Source organism: Erpetoichthys calabaricus, chromosome 5, assembly GCF_900747795.2.
Source record: "Erpetoichthys calabaricus chromosome 5, fErpCal1.3, whole genome shotgun sequence".
Taxonomy (NCBI): domain Eukaryota; kingdom Metazoa; phylum Chordata; class Cladistia; order Polypteriformes; family Polypteridae; genus Erpetoichthys; species Erpetoichthys calabaricus.
Genome location: NC_041398.2, coordinates 183,313,535 through 183,334,586, shown reverse-complemented (window position 1 = coordinate 183,334,586; position 21,052 = coordinate 183,313,535). Strand labels below are relative to the sequence as shown.

At 38.9% G+C, this 21,052-nt stretch overlaps 1 protein-coding gene across 3 annotated transcripts in view; it reads left to right on the top strand.

Annotated features, from left to right (window-relative positions):
* aff1 (AF4/FMR2 family, member 1) overlaps positions 1–21,052 on the top strand; it is a 188,129-nt gene that overhangs the window by 108,088 nt on the left and 58,989 nt on the right. For all 3 annotated transcript variants that reach the window (XM_051928076.1, XM_051928077.1, XM_028802290.2), the window contains one exon: positions 10,462–10,621. In XM_051928076.1, coding sequence (XP_051784036.1) covers positions 10,462–10,621 — 160 coding nt within the window. The remainder of the gene's footprint in view (positions 1–10,461; positions 10,622–21,052) is intronic.

Sequence of the window (21,052 nt, the reverse complement as noted above, 5' to 3'; positions counted from 1 at the left end):
ACAAACATTGTTTGGATTGTGAAGCTGTCATTAAGTACTGTTTAAAAACAGTGAAACTTAAGTGAATGCTATGTTTACCACAGTAAAATGAGAGTGACTTCATTATTGCAAAATTATGTATTTATTAGATTGCAATAAGGCTCTTGTTTATCACTTGAGCTGTACAGAACTTGGAACATATCTGCACGGAAAGGAATTAAAGTTACAATGGAAATATATTTTAAATAGAAAATAAAAATTGAAATTTACATCAAGACATAAACAAATGGCAAATAGGGTGTTTCATTTCAATAAGGTATCAAAAGTCATGTTTTTTCTTCTATGTGTACTATTAGATACTTGATTCATCCATCCATCCATCCATTTTCCAACCCGCTGAATCCGAACACAGGGCCACGGGGGGTCTGCTGGAGCCAATCCCAGCCAACACAGGGCACAAGGCAGGAACCAATCCTGGGCAGGGTGCCAACCCACCGCAGGATACTTTATTAATCCCCAAGGGGAAATTCACATACTCCAGCAGCAGCATACTGATAAAAACAAAATTAATTAAAGAGCAATAAAAACGCAGTGGAATGTATAGTGTTAACGTTTACCCCCCACCCGGGTGGAATTGAAGAGTCGCATTGTGTGAGGGACGAACGATCTCCCCAGTCTGTCAGTGGAGCAGGACAGTGACAGCAGTCTGTCGCTGAAGCTGCTCCTCTGTCTGGAGATGATACTGTTCAGAGGATGCAGTGGATTCTCCTTGATTGACAGGAGCCTGCTAAGCCCCCATCGCTCTGCCACAGATGTCAAACTGTCCAGCTCCATGCCTACAATAGAGACCGCCTTCCTCACCAGTTTGTCCAGGCGTGAGGCGTCCCTCTTCTTTATGCTGCCTCCCCAGCACACCACCGCGTAGAAAAGGGCACTCGCCACAACCGTCTGATAGAACATCTGCAGCATCTTATTGCAGATGTTGAAGGATGCCAGCCTTCTAAGGAAGTATAGTCGGCTCAGTCCTCTCTTGCACAGAGCATCAGTATTGGCAGTCCAGTCCAATTTATTATCCAGCTGCACTCCCAGGTATTTATAGGTCTGCACCCTCTGCACACAGTCACCTCTGATAATCACGGGGTCCATGAGGGGCCTGGGCCTCCTAAAATCCACCACCAGCTCTTTGGTTTTGCTGGTGTTCAGGTGTAGGTGGTTTGAGTCGCACCATTTAACAAAGTTCTTGATTAAGTTCCTATACTCCTCCTCCTGCCCACTTGTGATGCAGCCCACGATAGCAGTGTCATCCGCAAACTTTTGCACATGGCAGGACTCTGAGTTGTATTGGAAGTCCGATGTATATAGGCTTAACAGGACCAGAGAAAGCACAGTCTCCTGCGGCACTCCTGTGCTGCTGACCAAAATTTCAGACCTGCAGTTCCCGAGATGCACATACTGAGGTCTGTCTGTAAGATAGTCCATGATCCATGCCACCAGGTATGAATCTACTCCCATCTCTGTCAGCTTGTCAGTAAGGAGCCGAGGTTAGATGGTGTTGAAGGCGCTAGAGAAGTCCAGAAACATAATTCTTACCGCACCACTGCCTTTGTCCAAGTGGGAGAAGGATCGGTGTTGCATATAGATGATGGCATCCTCTGCCCCCATCTTCTTCTGGTATGTGAACTGCAGAGAGTCGAGGGCGTGTTGGACCTGTGGCCTCAGGTGGTGAAGCAGCAGCCGCTCCATGGTCTTCATCACATGTGACTTCAGAGCGACAGGCTGGAAGTCATTCAACTCACTAGGACGTGATACCTTTGGGACTGGGGTGATGCAAGATGTTTTCCTAAGCCTCGGGACTCTCCTCTGTTCCAGGCTCAGGTTAAAGATGCGCTGTAGAGCAGGCATGTCAAACTCACTACCATTGGTGGGCCGCTTCGACTGCTATATGTGCGCAAGCGGGCCGCACTGTAACAAATACTATTATACTATTATACAAAGTTACTGTAGCTTTCTTTCCAATACTGAAAACTTTAAAAAATGTAACACTTAAAGTTTAAAGAAAAGCAATTTATTTCCATACAGTCTCCATGCAACAGTGTAGAATTAGAGTCTCAGCCTCTTAGCTAGGTCCTTATTATATTATATTCATTATATTATATTCATTGCTTATATAGGAGCCTTACAGTGTGAGATTTATTTCTTTTGTCCTGACACTTGGCATCTCTTGTTAGTAACCAGCTCGTCAATATCAGGCTTGAAATCTTGTGCAGCTGCAACTTTTATGAGAGATGAAAGGTGCTCGACAGTAAGTCTTGAGCGATGTGGGGTTTTGGTAGCTTTCATTAACGAAAACAATTGCTCACAAAGGTAAGTGCTTCCAAACATTGACAGTACTCTCGATGCCAACTTACGGATCTGCACATACGAGGGTGGCAGGTAAGCATACAAGCCTGGCACACCAACTTCGTTGTATTTTGCCTTCAGAATAGAATCTGACTGCACTTCAGTCAATTCCATTTGGATATTCTCAGGCGCATTCTCAACGTTGTAAGAGAACAGCGCAATGCCCTGTTTGTGTGAACTGACATCACGAAAATGCTCACTGAATTCATTGCTCAGAAATTCAAGTTGGAAAACAAATCCTCCAAAAATCTAATTTTACTTTACTATGTTTACTTCAAAGTTTATATTGTAAAATAAGCCGATATGCAAAAAGCCACCTGACCTACAATAATTTTACAAACTTATAATCACAAAAATATATTAATAAACAACTCACCAACTTCTCGCGTCCACTTCAGATCTTCAGCTGTAGTCTGCACTTACTGTTTAATACTAGCACAAATTTTCATGAAATTAGACCAAAAAAACGTGAAAATATGCGGGCTATTACTACTCGTGATGGTCAGTTCTGCCCAGTGGCCAGTCTCAGCAGCCCAGTCAGTAGTGTAGCCTTAGCAGGGGCGGCTCTAGGCTCGTGGCGGCCCTGGGCAGAGAAAGAATCGGTGGCCCCTTCGCCTGGCAATGTCAATACAGTATCTTATGCACGGCAGATGGCCACATCCGTTGCGGACACTGCATAGCTGCCTTGTGCTCATGACACACTTCTGTATACGCGTGTCCATAACTTGAAAACCAAGTGGCGGCCCATGATATTCTCATTACGGCAGAACGTTATAATAATACATATAGCTTACTGCTCCAACTCTAGCGACATTTGTAAATACAGCGTACTAATTAACAAGAAACACAATGTTTTTCGGCCACATTGCCGTCAGCTGTGTCGTTATTTTCTCTTTCTGTTTTATATTCAATATATATTGGCGTGGCGGCCCCTGGGATTTGGCGGCACTGTGCAGGTGCACAGTTTGCACATGCCTAAGGCCGCCCCTGCTGCCCGCTGCTGCAGCCTAGCACTTCAGTTGTGATGCTGCGGCTCATTAACTTTGGTCAAGGCTCGTGGCTGTACTAGCAGATGACGTTTCTGGTACCGTAATGCCATGGGAAAACGTGCTTTTGTCAGAAGGCAGAAGTAAGAAAAGTCAATAAGTAACATCGAAGATGCAGAATGATTCAATCACAAATGATAGTAATCATTTTGTACAAGTTCAGTGCTAACTAGGATCTGTCATGCTGGCCGCACAGATTTCTGTTGCGGACCTCATGCGGCCCGGGGGCCGCGTGTTTGACATGCCTGCTGTAGAGGACTCCAACGCACAGGCCAATTTGAAATTAAACTCGTATGTATGTATGTATGTATGTATGTATGTATGTATGTATGTACAGTGTGTTTAACAATTCTTTATTTATATAAAACATAGTAACTTGTTTTTAATGGATATTTTATTTATGCATTTCCCTAAGAATCCCTTAGTCTGGACCCATTTCAGGAGTTATTTTCCCGTGCATAGAGTGTCACCAAAATCAGTTTTCTCTAGTTTTAGTAGTTGTGCTTGTCATAATTGATGATTTGACATAACTGACATGTTTATGACTCTTTGGAAGTGGAAAGGTAAGTAATTGTTTAACCACATGATTACAGCATGTCTCATGCACATAAAATAGGCACTATTGTGTTGAGCAGGGAGCGGTTTTCAAGGCAAGGAGTATGTTCTCTTCTCTGCTTCTACCTCACTTCTGTTTCTGTGTATAGTACAAGAGCTTGATTTGAAATTAAACACTCTGAAGTGCTAATCTGTCTAGACCAAATAGTAGTTGAAAATATATGTAGCTAGCTTATAAGTACTTTAAATTGTGTCAAAGACCTTTTCAAGATGCACTGTTAAATTAATTATTCCTATGCCACTTAACAGCAAGATGATAAAATTTTGCACTTGAGACTTGGTTTAGTCATCAGAGTTATGAGCTCTTATGCAACATTTTGTCTCTCATCTAGAATGCAGACGTTTGTTTCCATGAGTATGGCATTTTACTCTCTTGTAGTTAAATTAGATTAAGTTGAGTTGAGTGTGAAAATAAAACTATTGATATGCAGAAGTGATACATGTTAACAGATTAAATTGCTTCATTAAGCTGTTTGTAGAATATGTCTTTTGAGCTTTGCAGTAGATTCATTAAGTATTTACCAGTAGTTTAATGAACACCTCAATATAATTTCTTAGTATTTTTTTCAGGGTCCTGTTTTAAAAGTGATAACTATTTCTCCAGTAAGATAATAGTATTTCTTCTTACTTTCGTTTAGTGAAGTTTAAAAAGCTGTGCACTGATGAGGTTTGTGAAGCTCTTGATAGTTTGCTTGACCAATCATTGAAATAATTCTTTAAGGCTTTTGATGTCCCAGAACTTTAAAATCCCATGTTTCAGCACACCCCCACACACATGACTTGCAATACAAAAAGCTTAACAAGTAAGCCACTAATGCACAGATAGACAGATAAAACGTTATTTGTCCCAGGGAGAAATATTGACTTTTTACAGCAGGGATGGGGATCTCAGGGTTACTCATGATATGATATCATCACGATATTTTGCCTATTCTAACGATAATCTCAATAGTTTCACTTCTGCAATAATATATAAATTGAAAGACAGTTATCTCATATCATCACAATAACTGATTTACTGAAGGAAAAAATAATCAAACAATTCATCATTTAAATTTTATTAACTGCAGCTTGAAAATGGTACATTCTGGCAATTGTGAAAATGCTGAATTTATAGAAAAAAAAGTTGCAAAATTAGGATTAAATTTTCTTGCTTGTGATTAACTTGAATATCTTAACTAATGTGTAATGATCGTTCCTTTGTGTGGCAATTATGTCACTGGTAGAGGAAGAGATTCTTTCTGCAGACACACACATGCTCGGGATACAGAGAAATAGTTTTGCCAGATTTGCAAGGACTGGGTATACTTGTGCCTCAGATTTCCATCAGTCTAAGGGTTCATTTGTTGAGAGATAGATGTGGATACTTAAGGTATAGTTTCATCTCCTCTTCTGCTATGGAAGCAGCAGTCACCAAAGAAGCTCTAGGGCTACAGTTGAATGTCTGCCTAAGGAGGTGAGCCATTGTAGTTTTTCTTTTCTTTGGTGTCTCAGTAGTCAAAGTATCAGTCCCAGGTTCACTGATTGTAAGCTCTTCACAAGAACTGTGTCCCATGCATTCTCCTTGTAGAAGAGTACACTCGTCAGAATTTGTTTTTACTTCTAATGAGGCATCCTACTGTGAATTAGGACACATTACAATATTACAAAAATAAGTGGTTAATAATATGCTATATAAACATGTTATAACATTGTTTAAAAATATATAAACTATATATTTGTTGTACAGCTGTATAGTTTATTTTATAAATAAACACACGTTAAATGGATGTCAAACATAGTGCAGGTCTCATTACTTAATGGCATGAAACATTAAAAACATAAAAATGAAGATTTGAAAGATTTACTTCTATTTATTATATTTATTATTTAAAATATGCAAATACATTCAGTGCAGCAGCTTTGACACCCCCTTGGATTATGTCTCTTGTATATCTTCAAAAGACAGGAAGAGGAGAGAAATAAATCTAGGGCCTAAAGCTAAGGAGATGTATAAGATGCTTTTCTCTTGTGTGGAGACGTATTTCTTTGATAAGTCTCCATGAATGGTGTTTTTAATCTCTCTGATGAAAGGAGAATCCCCAATTGTGCTTTTTATGTTGTTTAAAATAAGGGCTATGATGGAGATCGTTGGGTTCTTTTCTTCACACATAATGTTTGTTGCCACCAGTGGTGGATTGAGAGCCTGCTTCACCTCATCAGCATGTGAGATGTCTTTGTCACCTTTTAAACAAGGCAGCATTAGTTACAAAAACTACCATTTTAACATCCTTAAATCATTTAATTACAATCGAATCCCCGTACCGTAGGTGTCAGGCAAAAAATCTTTTTTTTTTTTTTTTTTTTTTTTTATATAAATATGTCCTTGATTCTGTACATAGTTTTGCTTATACAAGTTGTATCTTGTCCCCTGGTTTATAAACAATATATGATTGTTCTGTATTGGGTGGTATATGTCTTTTTGTTGTTATATTTGTTATACTACATGTGTAATATGATGAAACATCTGTACCTAGTGGATCTGTATTTATTTCTTGTATAAAAATATATACCTTTTGTATGTTTAATGTTCACATGTTGTTATAGTACATTTAATTAATGTAGAACTTTTAGTGTCTGCTTACTTGGTGTATTTGTTTAAAAAAAATCTGCTTGGACCAATTATTAATCCCATTCGAGCAAATCATTTTTATTTCAGTAAGAAGCATATGCCCATGGGGCGCATTTTATTTTGCAAGTCTTGTTTGGGAGCCCTCGATTTGAAAGCACTTTTTTTCTTTTATTTTTCACATACATTGCTCTAGTGTGCAGAACATCAATTGCCACTAGTCATTGATAAAATGCACTGTTATAATAATGCAAGACTCAGTAGTGGCCCAGGAAGTTCACCTGTCACTTGTAAGTGTAACACTTTTTGCAGTTTGTAGTGCACTGTCCACCTTGGCCTTTGTCTTTGCATATAATGCAGGAATCGCTTTTCAGTAAAGTACTTTTGACAAGGTATTTCATATCTTGGTTCTAACATTTGAGCATTTTGCAAAAACCTTTGTTCTCAACCACACTATAAGGACGAAGATCTTTACAAATAAAGCATGCGATAGCTTTTGTAATATCCATAGCTCTTGGTGAGGCAAAAGATAGTTTTGTTTTAAAAACATTGTCCAGAGTCGGCTGACTTACAGATAACGGTAGAAGCTGCTTTTTCCAAAACGTAAGGATGATGATGAGACAGGTGGCTCTAGAGGTTTGTTGTGCTGCCCGTGTATTTTATTTTTGTTGAACAAATTTTGCATATAACATTGTCTTTGAGTTTTCCTCCTCAAAGTAAAATCCGCAGTGTTGCAACAGTTTAGAGTTGAAGTGAGGAACCTTAATTGTTTTTTCCTCATTTGATCTGCTCCGGTTAGCCACCATCTCTCCAGTATAATCTCTACAGTTTGGCACTATTATTTCAGTTAATGTTTAGCTCTGTGCCTAGGATCCATGAATCAAAATTTTTTTTTTAATTCAATATTTTTCTCTCAGTCACGTTCAAGCTTGCCCCAATCTGACTCTGCTGTTTTCAACGTGCTATGGCAGAGGTGAACTCAGATGAGGAAGAGGATTCTACATCGGAGAAAGAGAACAGAAGCCCTCCCCACAAGAAAAGTCCTCTTGCATATACTACTACTAAAATATGAAAATCGTTTGTTTTAAAAATGTGTTTACACAGATTACTGTAGAAAGGGAACAAACATGAAATGCGTGTGTTCCAAATAGCGGTCTATTATTTCCACTCTAAAACTCCAGCACTTCAGTCACTCCCAGATAATCAAACAACGTATGAGCTAGGAAAACTTAGTGAACGTTCTGCGGCGGTGGGGGGATGGAATAGCCGGCTGCTTGCTGCTCGTCTTAATTGGCACATTTAGAAGACAAAAGAGAGGCGAGAACGGTTTGAAGGTGGGCTGGATCTATGGGTTTTTTCGTAGACTCTGGTAATTCTAGTGTTAAGTGGTATTCAGCTACATAAAACTTGGATATTTGGAGTCATGTGCTTACTACACTGAATTACTCTTCATGTCCCTCACCCATTAGCTATTGGCCAGGATATACAGTTGATTTCCTGTTGTGATGGAATATTGTGAACTGCTATAACCTATTGTGGAAACGGGGAATACCAGTGAGTGCAGGTGATTAAGTGAATATTAATAAATTTTTGTCCTTTAAGCATACTGCCTCATGCTACTCTCAATTACCGTAGATACTTGCGTATAAGTCGAAAAATGTATGCCTTAAAATTCATTCAAAAAAACAGGATCGACTTATCCGTGGGGTAACACAATTGTCCATAGAATGTGGATAATGACATTGTACACTCAACACTTCACAGTGTTAAGTCACCGGTCATCTGCCGTTTCCCATGGTCCCATGGAAATAATTATAAGCCAGCAATACTATTGCTAATTAGCTAGTTTTTTTTCTAATTTCATTAAATAATTCTTTAAACTGTGAAATACTTGAATTTGAGCATTAGCTTTTGCAGGTTTTGGATAACAAACATACGATTAGCTGCCACGTGTAACCAGATTTGGAATCAAAAGAACCAAGGCAACGCACGCTATCAATGCGATGCAAGCACATCCCGCGATTCAAAAAATTTCTCTGCCTTACCTGTTTGTCTCGTCTGACAGTAGCTAGAGAGCAGCCTGAAGTAGTCCAGCAGCAGGTGATCTGTCGTGTCCAACAGCAAGCCATGCTGTCTTGTGAAGTCCGGTAGCCAGTTCAGCTCCCACAGATCAATGTCTGGGTATTCCTCCCACGCGAACCTTGCCATAGGTGCATCGGCTACGCGAATGCGTTCAGCTGGCAGCCGATCAGCTGGCGCGGCATCGCGTGGTGACCGATCAGCTGATGCCAGCTTCTCACTCTCTTGCTCGATTCCTGATCAGTGTCAATAAAATCCGATTCTGAAAAATCAGAGTCCGACTCAGCGATAATGTGCAAAACATCGTCTGCCGAGTGTTTTCTTTTCTGCACTCGCTTCGCTCCATTGTGACATATCGACGCCATCTTGCCTTTGTTTACATTTCGCAACTCACGCACACGCAAGGATTAGTTGCCGAGTCAACGAGTCTAGCATTTCTCCAAGTACAGAGGGAATGCCTGTGACGTGACAGTGAGTTTTGTCGCCATTAACAGCTGATCGTCACCCTCTATCTCTGATAGCAGTCAAGTTTTACCCTCGACTTATACGCGGGTCATAACAAATTTTGTAATTTTCGGCTTAAACAATACACTCGATTTATCTGCAAGATAACTAATACGCGAGTATCTATGATGGTCTAATGATGGCCTTGGGCAGCCCTCTTTGTATAAGGATTGCCACAGCAAAGCTCATTCTTTTCACTTAAATGCCACATGTTTATGGAATTTTTGGTACTTTTTTTTTTAACCTTCTTTCATTTTTAGTGGTTTTACCCATGCAGTTTACCAGGCTATAGAAGCAATTGTACTACTTTCATAGGTTGTTACCCTCTTAGAATCAGAGTTAATGTGTAGTAAGCTTTTTATCAGTAATTGTTTTTAAAAGGCAGAGGATGATTTCTAGATGCACTTATAGTGCTTGTTTGAAATATATTTACACCACACCTATTTGATGTACTAATGTTAATGAACAGCCTGGAATAATATCGTTTTATTCCAAAATATGGTGTTTGATGACTAATATACAGAGAACTATTAATATACAGGGAACTATTAATATCACAATCTGTGATACATTATCCAGCCATGTGGGAAACTGTTCTTGATAGGATGCGCTTTTTTTGGAAAGTGGTCATTTAATCCATTACATCTGTCTGTCTTGGACAGTGCTGAGAGGAGTTTTTCCAGATGCAATCCCTTCAAATCTGTGTAAAGCTATTTTACAATGTGATGAACAGATGGTCTCAGATTTGAGAGACATTACCTTAAATGCAAAGTCTTCCCATTTTATATCATGAGTATGAATCTGAATGGTCTTGTTTGTAAATTAAGAATAAGTATTTGGTAATACTTGAAATGTTATAAATGCACTTTAAGAATTATATGCCATAAATATAAAGTTGCTGAATTTGATAATAAAGTAAGATGAAGCATTGTCCGAAAAGCTGATTTCTATAAACAGTGCAATTTATTCTTTAGGATTTTTTTTAAAACTGTCAATCTATTCATATTGCATATTTTTGTGTAATGCAGCTGAAGGTGGTGTTTTGAAAAAAATTTCCATTTTTAATACATTGGATAAAATCATTGCAGCAAATCATACTGTAGAAAGCATGCTTATTCTATTAAGTTTTAAAACAAAGTAAGGTAAAGTAAATGTCTTTTAATTGGTTGCTACTTTTAATTTTGTTTTGACTGTTGTACTTTATTTGGTTTGCTCTTTTTGGTGCCTTAGTGCCTTGCAGAGGAGCAGTCTGGTGTCCACTCTTTCCGGCACTGTGACGTCAGAAAGCTCCAGTGAATCGGATAGCACATCGGGTTCTGAATCAGAGAGTGAGAGTAGCTCCAGTGGGAATGAAGAACCTGCATGCACTCAGGTTTCCATCGCCTCTGAGGTAACTATAGCTGCTACACATTTTATACCGTATGTCTTATAAAAACAGTTCATAAGCTCATTTCCCAGACAAATCTCTTAGTACCTCAGAAGTGTACCCAAGGCCAAAAAAAAAAACTAATTTAGAGGTAGCTGGCCAGTTGGTAAATGGAGAGCTGTATTTTTGAATTTTGGGTTGACGGTCACTTTTTCATAACAGGAAGTGTCAGTCCAATGGCTGGCATGGAGAGAATGTTTGAATTCCACGTATACAGTGCTTTAAGTGAGAGCCACACCAACCACTACACAAACTATATTTCATTGATCAATTTGTGTTATGTTTTGTTCATGTACAGTGGAGGCTTATAAATTGTATAGTATACATTGCTTTAACATGCACATGTTTGGAATATTGGAGGAAATAAAGAAGTACACAAAGAAAGTGACACTTCTCTCAGATAGTGTTTGGGCTAGGATTTAACCCTAGGATTCTGTAAATGTGAGGCAGCAGCTCTAACCAGTGCAAATTTCAATGGTCAGATCAGTCAGTGGTCATTTATTCTTGTACAGAAGTTGTATTTATAAATTGATGTTCTTCTAGATGTAGTTGTAGTAGTAGCAGTACTGGCAAAATTAGACCTTTTTATTTTTAATAATATATCTTGTTTTAGTAAGGTTTTGTTCCCAGCAATATATGTACCTCACAGAGTATTTATTTAATACTTGTGAAACTTTTAATAATTTTTGTAATTTGTTGATGCTGACACTTATAACAGTGAATCTTCTATCCATGTACCCATCCATTTTTCCAACCTTAACTCTTTTAGGGCTAATTTTTTTTTTTTGTTTCATTTCTCCCAGGGCTGAATATTTTTCCAAAAACTAACATTTTTTAAAAAAGAACACAAAGCAATTGTTTAACATATCAAATCAACAAAAAATATTTACTTTTGACAAATGTTACTGTCTTGCATGTTGTATGAGCCTGAATTCTCTATGATTTCACATACATATCACATACATTTTACACAGCAAAGTCTGATCTCGCTCAAAGCAGCCAATTTCAGTCATTGCCACATTGCACTCCTTACAATATGTGTTGTTTTGATGCCTATTTTTCAATTGTCTGTTGCTGCATTTTCTAACATATATTGTTAGTGTGTACTGTAGAGAGACAAGTCACCCATTTGCCATCGTGCCATGCCACTGCCACCAAGTTTTCTGCCTGCATGAAAACCGTATTGTCACCTCTTTTCATCTTCTGAAACTTTATGAACTTTATGTATGGCATTATAGCCTGGCTCACCCCATGGGATTTGCTTCTGTTTATTACAGAAGTGAATAAAACTTTGCAGCAGCACGTACCTAAGCCACCAGGGGACAAAACACATTTGGACCAATGCTCCCTGAAGTTATATCACCAGTTCTGTCCCATCTCTATTTGTAATGCCACAGCGCGCTTCATCTCGTCTTTCGTTGTGGGTTTCCACTTTGAAAAACGAGAATGCGATGCAAACGCAGCCCGCGATTCAAAAAAAATCTCTGCCTACCTGTTTGTCTCGTCTGACAGTAGCTGAAAAGCAGCATCAGGAGAGAGCAGCCTGAAGTACAGCAGCTGGTGATCTGTCGTGTCCAAAAGCAAGCCATGCCGTCTTGTAAACTCCGGTAGCCAGATCGGCTCTTAACGGTTCAATGTATGTGTATTTATCCCATGCGAACCTTGCCGTAGATGCATCGGCTGCGCGAAGGCACTCAACTGGCAGCAGATCCGCTCACGCGGTATCGGCTGGTGTCTGATCAGCTGATGCCTGCTTCTAACTCTCTTGCTGGATCTCCTGATCACTGCCAATAAAGTCCGATTCTGAAAAATCAAGAGTCCGACTCCGCGGTAATGCGCAAAACAACGTCTGCCAAGTGTTTTCTTTTCTGCACTTGCTTCGCTGCCTTTTCACATGTCGGTGCCATCTTGCCTTTGTTTACATTTCGCAACTCACGCACACGCAATGTTTATTTGCCGAGTCAACGAGTCTAGCATTCCTCCAAGCACAGAGGGAATGCCTGTGACGTGACAGTGAGATTTGTCGCCATTAACAGCTGATTGTCGCCCTTTATCCCTGGATGTCGACTTTTGTCGACATTCACCTTCAACCCCTCCTGTCGACAAAAGTCGACATCCGCCCTAAAAGAGTTAAAAGGGCATTTTGCAGGATTTTATTTCTTTTACAAATTGTTAAACATATTTCTGGATTTCGGCATATTTATTAAGAAAACATTGTTGCCATATGATACATAGTGTATTGTACAAGTATGTTTTGCATCATATTGTATACTTAATAGGTGTCTCATGTCACTCAATCAGTAGGGTATTCCATAAAAATGGAAAGCAGGGTACCAAGAGTTACTGCACATTATCTGAATATTGTTGTAGGTAATGTTACTGAGATATCTCTTTTGTCTGTATAACATTTCAAAAGCGTTGTTTTCTGATGTTAGAAGCTGTACCCAAAACACACATTTAAGACAGTTCATGCATTCTTTTTGACGAAAGAGAAAAATATTGAGATTAGTGGTGAAATAATACAAAGTATGAAAAATATGATGGAATGGAAGTTCCATTCCTTTAGTGGAGTTGTGCTGTATATCTCTTACCTTTTGAAGCACTTCTGATCTGGATGAAAGCAGGTAATTACTGTAAGTTCATAATTAATGCCTACAATGTTTTAAGTATGTTTCTGTAAGTCGTCATGAATTTATTAAAGCATGTAATTATGTAAAGTATTTACTTTCTGATGTGATGAGTTTTATAAGGGTTCTGATTCTTGATTATGTGTATCTTCTAAACACATACTGAAATCAGTTTCTGTATGTGTTCCAGAAGTGCAGATGTACACATATGCATGTTATACCTCCTGAAAATTATGGTTATGCGATATGTATCGTCTATAATATCTTGTTGTTTTAATGATTTGTGAGCTGACATTATAGAATATACTGTATGACTGATTTTGAAAAAAAATAATCAAAAAATGAGAGTCCACTCATTCATTCTTTTTGGGGACAACTAGTTAAAAGGTTTGTAGAGGTGGAAAGTAACAAATTATATTGGTTTTTGTTACTGTATTTGAGTAGATTTTGGAGGGAATTTTACTTTTTAAAGTATTTTGAAATCTAAGTCAGGTGATATTTAGAGATTATTTTGATTACATGGCAAAATTCACTGTAACTGTCTCCCAACGCATCTGATGCAGTGAGACTTCATGTACCCTAGAAGGGTAGTCTATTGCCTGTGTACATTGAGAGTGCATATGGTGTGCAAGTATAGGCATACATGGTCACTGTTCACACAATTTAAGCTAGCATAACTAGTTAAAAATGAGTGAACATATAATGCCAGGAAGCACAATACAGACACTACGAGCCTCATAATCGACGTCATTTGATTTAATTGCTAGACGTGGATCATCCAAATCTGCCTGGAGGTGTTTTGGCTTTGAAAAGATAGCAATCCACAAACTACGTTGAAAATCAGTTGCCATTACAGATACCATCTCTGAAGTAACCACCACAAAGGAAAAGAAGAATATGAAAAGCTTTGGGAGTCTGCTGTCCACGACAATCCACCCAAAAATGTTTTTTGTTGACGCATACCCCATGTAGTCTGTAGCTGAGAGAAATTTTTACTCTCATACTTTTGTGGAGAAATTTTAATGATCAGTACTCAAACTCAATGGCTTTGATAAGTGATCAGTGTTGGATAGTTCCAAAAAATGTGGAAATGGTCCATGGAAGATAAATTCTTGTGTAACTTGTGTTCCATAATCCACAGCTCCTTTAAATATATTTTCCATTAATATCATTAATAAGTAACAGTTAATATCCTTAGCTACTACAAAATATGACATTTACCAAAGCATTCTTGAAGGATGTAAAATACTGTCTACTTAATGTTCTCGAAAAAAAAAAAAAACAGAAAATTTTGAGATATAATTTTTTGTCCATCACTCAGCCACACTAAAAATATTTTAAATCCTGCATACATAGCATGTAATTCAGGGTGGGAAACAAACTTGGAAGATATTCCAGTATACCCTTATGTTTAGTACAACTAAAACTCTCCCAATCCACACCACCAACTACCAGTAAGAGCAGGTACTACAGGTACAAGTTCACCTCATGGGAGACTGGTGTGGATATGCTTTAAAGGGAGTGCCATCAAAATGAAGAGTGCTGTATTACACATGGACACTTAGCTGTTGCAGTCATTTCACTCTGTTTCTGTCTTGGGAGCAACATTGCTTATATTTGCCTCTGCTTTTCCTGTTCTTAACTCAATGATTTTTAGATTACGGTAATACCTCTCCAAAATAAAGAAAAAAATTCTTGTTGGTTTTTTAGTAAAAAAATGAAACTGACTCAGATGAAGTAATTTCAACCAAGGGTTTCACTGTCATTGAAGTTAGCATTAACATTGCTACAGTAAGTGAGTGGGTTGAAGGTTTCTGCTCTTCTGCACAGAAGTACAGTTGTGTTGTGAACAGGTGCAGTTCTTCATGATGTTGGTCTGAGGTGTTCATTTGCACATTGTGTACCTGCTTTCATCCATGCATATCTTAAGTAGACATGTTGTATCAAAATGATATCATTCTATAAAGCTGTTTGTATATTCCATAGTACCAGGAGAAGATTTTAGTGTTCAGCCAACAAGGGAGTGCTAATGGGACACCATGATTACTATGGGATGATTTAAATACTGTTAATATTCCATCAGTCACAACATTAAAACCACAAACAGATGAAGTGAATAACATTGATTATCTTGTTACAGTGGCACCTGTCATGGGGTTGGATATACAGTAATCCCTCCTCCGTCGCGGGGGTTGTGTTCCAGAGCCACCCGCGAAATAAGAAAATCCGCGAAGTAGAAACCATATGTTTATATGGTTATTTTTATATTGTCATGCTTGGGTCACAGATTTGCGCAGAAACACAGGAGGTTGTAGAGAGACAGGAACGTTATTCAAACACTGCAAACAAACATTTGTCTCTTTTTCAAAAGTTTAAACTGTGCTCCATGACAAGACAGAGATGACAGTTCTGTCTCACAATTAAAGAATGCAAACATATCTTCCTCTTCAAAGGAGTGCGTGTCAGGAGCACAGAATGTCACATAGATAGAGAAAACAATCTCTAGCAAACAAATCAATAGGGCTGTTTGGCTTTTAAGTATGCGAAGCACCGCGGCACAAAGCTGTTGAAGGCAGCAGCTCATACCCCCTCCGTCAGGAGCAGGGAGAGAGAGAGAGATAGAGAGAGACAGAGTTTGTTTTTCAGTCAAAAATCAATACGTGCCCTTCGAGCTTTTAAGTATGCGAAGCACCGTGCAGCATGTCGTTTCAGGAAGCAGCTGCACAAAAGATAGCAACGTGAAGATAATCTTTCAGCATTTTTAGACGAGCGTCCGTATTGTCTAGGTGTGCGAACAGCCCCCCTGCTCAATCCCCATACATCAGGATCAGAGAAAGTCAGCGCAAGAGAGACAGAGAAAAGTAAGCAATCTAGCTTCTCAGCCATCTGCCAATAGCGTTCTTTGTATGAAATCAACTGGGCAAACCAACTGAGGAAGCATGTACCAGAAATTAAAAGACCCATTGTCCGCAGAAATCCGTGAACCAGCAAAAAATCCGCGATATATATTTAAATATGCTTACATATAAAATCCGCGATGGAGTGAAGCCGCGAAAGGCAAAGTGCGATATAGCGAGGGATCACTGTATTAGGCAGCAAGCAAACAGTCAGTTACTGAAGATGATGCATTGGAAGCAGGAAAATAGGCAAGCGTAAGGATCTAAGGAACTTTGACAAGGTCCAGATTTGTATTGACTAGACTGGGTCACAGCATCTCCAAAACTGTGGAATTTGTGGGGTGTTTCAGGCATGCAGGGTTAGTGTCTACCAAAAATATTCCATAGATGGACAGCAGGTTAACTGGAGACAGGGTCATGGGTACTGAAGGCTCATTGTTTTTGCTCATTGGTGCATAACCATTCACCTGTCAGAGTGCCCAATACTGTCTCTTGTCCACGGCCTAAAGCACCTACAATGGACACATGAGCATGAGAGCTGGACAATGGAGAAATGTAAGGAGGAGGCCTGGTCTGATAAATCATGTTTTCTTTTGGATCATGTGGACAACTGTGTCTCATTTACCTGGGGAGGACACGGCAGCTGGTGTCACTGTGGGAAGAAAACAAGCCGTTGGAGGCAATGTTCTTTTGGGAAAACTTGGGTCCTGGCATTCATGTGGATGGTATTTTGACATGCACCACCTACCTAAAAGTTTAAGACCACTTACACTCCTTTATGGCAATGGGTATTCCCTGATGGCAGTGGCCGCTTTTAGCTGAATAATGTGCCCTGCCACACTGCAGAACTTGTTTTGGAGTGGTTTGAGGAACATGACAAAGACTTATGATTTAACCTTCAAATTACCCAAATCTTAATCCAATTGAGCATCACTGCGATGTGCTAGAAAAATAAGTCCAATACATGGAGACCCCACCTAGCAACTTTAAAGGCCTAAAGGATCTGCTGCTAACGTCTTCATGCTATATACCACAGGACACCTTCAGAGGTCTTGAAGGGTCAGAGCTGTGTTGGCAGCTTAAGGGGTAGCTACACAATATTAGGAAGGAGGTTTTAATGTTGTGGCTGATCAGTGTATGGCTGTATATATTTATAACTTTAAGAGCTGTCCAGAAGAGTTTATAAAGAAACAAAATAAGCCTGTTTTGCAATTTAACATCAGCTGCAAACATTACCCCTTCACCTTTTTCTCAAAATAATGCCTTTAAAACAGTATTTAGCTTTCACAAGCGCAAATCCACTTTTTCATCTTGAGGAACAGTTATGTTGGACTTGCCTGTGTCACAAGCTTCGTCAATGAAGCTTGTCAGGATCATGTAATATTTGTTCTATTTCAGTTGAAAACTTTGTGGAATTTTATCATGCAGACATGACAAAAATCCTTATAAACTTCAGAATCATGACTTTCAAATGTGTGCATTGTCAAATAATGTTAAATACTCATAATTGGGTGAAGTAGACAAAAAAACATACCTTGTAACAATACTCCATTACAGCTAAGTTTGCAACACAGTGAGTCTTCCCAAAAAGCTCTTTTCACAAGATGATGATATAATAATTGGCCTCTTTCTTTGCGTGATGCCTGCTTTTGACCTTGATGAAATGTCATCGAGGATGAGAAATAAATGATCTGTTTTGAGGCAAGCCTTTTGTTTTGGAAGATGGCATGCCAGATGAATGGACAGGTTACACTTCATGCTCTTATGAAAAGTATATAGCACATTGACGTTGACTAATTTGGTCCTGAGGATACATACTGTAAGTACTTCTAAATGAGAAACATTAGAAATGTAGTCAGTGTTTACTACTATGCAAGTTGTAAGCTCTCATTTGATAGAATTAATGTGGTCTGCAAATGCATGTGTCTGACTCTGTTTAGTTGGAATAATGATGTTAATTTAGTCACTGCAGGTATCATTTATTTTTCTGATAGAATCGTGACAAAATATTTTGTCATCTTTATATACCGCAGTCTTGGTGAACAAGGCTCAGTACTTAAAGTACATTTTCACCATTGGTTAGTGTGCATTTTCTCTGTTTTGCTGCGCATGTTCAATACTACTTTTTTTTTTACTTTGTATGTTATCTATACTAATTAATAAAAGGCAAAGCCCTCACTGACTGACTGACTGACTCATCACTAATTCTGCAACTTCCCGTGTAGGTGGAAGGCTGAAATTTGGCAGGCTGATTCCTTACAGCTTACTTACAAAAGTTAGGCAGGTTTCATTTCGAAATTCAACGCGTAATGGTCATAACTGGAACCTCTTTTTTCACAATATACTGTAATGGACGGCAGCTCGATGGCTGTGGGAGGAGGAGTTGAGTGTCACGTCATCACGCCTCCCACGTAATCACGTGAAAAGACTGTGAACGCAGTAGGGACAAATGAAGGAGGAGCCGCAAACAGCGAAGAACAAAAAATTCATTAAACAATTGAGAAGGGAGCGAAACAATAAGAAGCGAGCGAGTGAAGCATACAAGCATGTTCATAAGGGAAACAAAGCACGGTGTAAAACGTAAATTTAAATTGTTTATAGAAACGCTCCCGCTGCGGATTGCAATAACATATTCGCGAGATAAAAGTTTAATGAGAAGACACGAGGTATAAACGAACCACACGCCGTAGCGCAACGTTAGGGGCAACAGTTTCAACCATTCTATGATCTGCTTCTTGCAACTGAAAGACGGCACATGGCGGATGTTAGCCGACTTGCTGACCGCAACGTTAGGGGCTTCAACTCTGCCGCTGACGATAGAGATTCGATTCCTGAGAGGGGATGCAGTGAGTGTGTATGCCTGATGAGCCCAGAATTAGGGAGAAACACGTGTCGCATACTCTTTGCATTATTTGAAAGTAAACTATTAAAACCATTCTATGATCAGCTTCTGGGAACAGAAAGAGGGCACGTGGCGAATGTAAGGCGACTTCCTGACCAACCACAAGCGTAACCTGGCAGGTAACCATCCATACAGTCAGATTGTGATTCAGAAAACGAATGCCATGAATGTAATTACCACGATCTACATACTGTCAAATAAACGAAACGCACACCGTAGCGCGACAGCTGTGAAAAGCGAGGTTCACAAAAAAACAGATCCTTAACAAATTGTTATTGGTATATTTTCGATCCGTTTAAAAAGGTTTTATTTTCTTCTTAAGAAATTAAAAGCAGTACTTCGCCGCAACGAAGCGCGAGAATTTGGCTATATATATCTGCTTTTCACAATTAAAAGAGGGCACGTGGCGGATTTTAGACGACTTCATGACCAAACATAAGTGTTACCTGCCAGGTAGGGTTACCACTTTTAATACAAAAAAATAAGGGACGCATACTGCAGCGGGTGCCACATCCCAGTGCCAACACTTTGCAGACTCTACTTAAAAGACCCGCCCTCCTCACTGGACAGTTAAAAAGACCAATCAAACTAACGATGACATCAAGTATTACCCAATCAAAGTAGGAAAGGAGGCATCTTCATAAAATGCGTGTGGGATGATTTGCATGACACGCTGCTTTAAAAAAAATGATAAAAAAAATACGGGACAAATCCCGTCCCGTATTGATTCAAAACGGGATGCGCAATTTCATTCTCAAATACGGGACGATTCCGTATTTTAAAGGACGGGTGGCAACCCTACGGAGTGCCAGGTAACCACCCATACAATCAGATTGTGATTCAGACTAGGAATGCAATGAATGTAATTACCCCGATCTACATACAAGGCGAAAGTCTTGCAACATTCAAAGATGATGGTTTGGGATAAGTACACCATAGAACATAAAAGAGCTTATGAAGCCTTGAACCGAAAAAAGCAAGATCTCAAAGATCGTAAAAAATAAAAATAGGAGGTAATGTCGTTTTACTTGCTGTAGATTTTAGTCAAACATTACCAGTTATTTCACGAGGGAGACCAGCAGATGAACTCAACGCATGTTTAAAATCCATGCTTCTCCCACACTCGGTTATATGTCTCGTGTTCTCGGGTAGGTGCACCAAAAAAATGTATACATTTAAGCATGTAATGGGCAAACAAAAAATGAGGTATACCCGAAGGCACTGCAGTAGTACTTAATGTAACTTTACTTCTTAAATGTTAATGTTTTACTGTTTAATAATTTATACGCTTCTTATATGTTGTTCAAATTCTTTTATCAAAATACCAGTGACAGCGCAATGCACGATAACGTGGAGTGAATACACCATACGCATCCGCCCACGGCCGCCCTGGTGTGCACAGATAGGAGTTGATTCTACAATAAAATAAAGATAAAAAGAGTAATACAATCATCACCCATAAAGCGGATAGTAGACGTGACGTACTATATGTGTACCAGATTTCAAGTCAATAGGTGAAACGGTTTGGGAGCTACAGGTGATTTAAAATCCTGGACAGACAAACGAATAGCCACGGTAGCAAATTACAGAAGAAGATTTTACTGTTTAATAATTTATATTTATATGAAATGTGCTTCTTATATATTACTTCATATTCTCATATGATAATGATGTTAATGTTGTTTATATTGATTTCTATGTTATTGAAACTGCATGTATGTGTGTATATGTATATGTATGTGTATATATATATATATATATATATATATATATATATATATGTATATGTGTATAATATATATATATATACATACAGTGATCCCTCGCTATATCGCGCTTCGCCTTTCGTGGCTTCACTCCATCGCGGATTTTATATGTAAGCATATTTAAATATATATTGCGAATTTTTCGCTGCTTCGCGGGTTTCTGCGGACAATGGGTCTTTTAATTTCTGGTACATGCTTTCTCA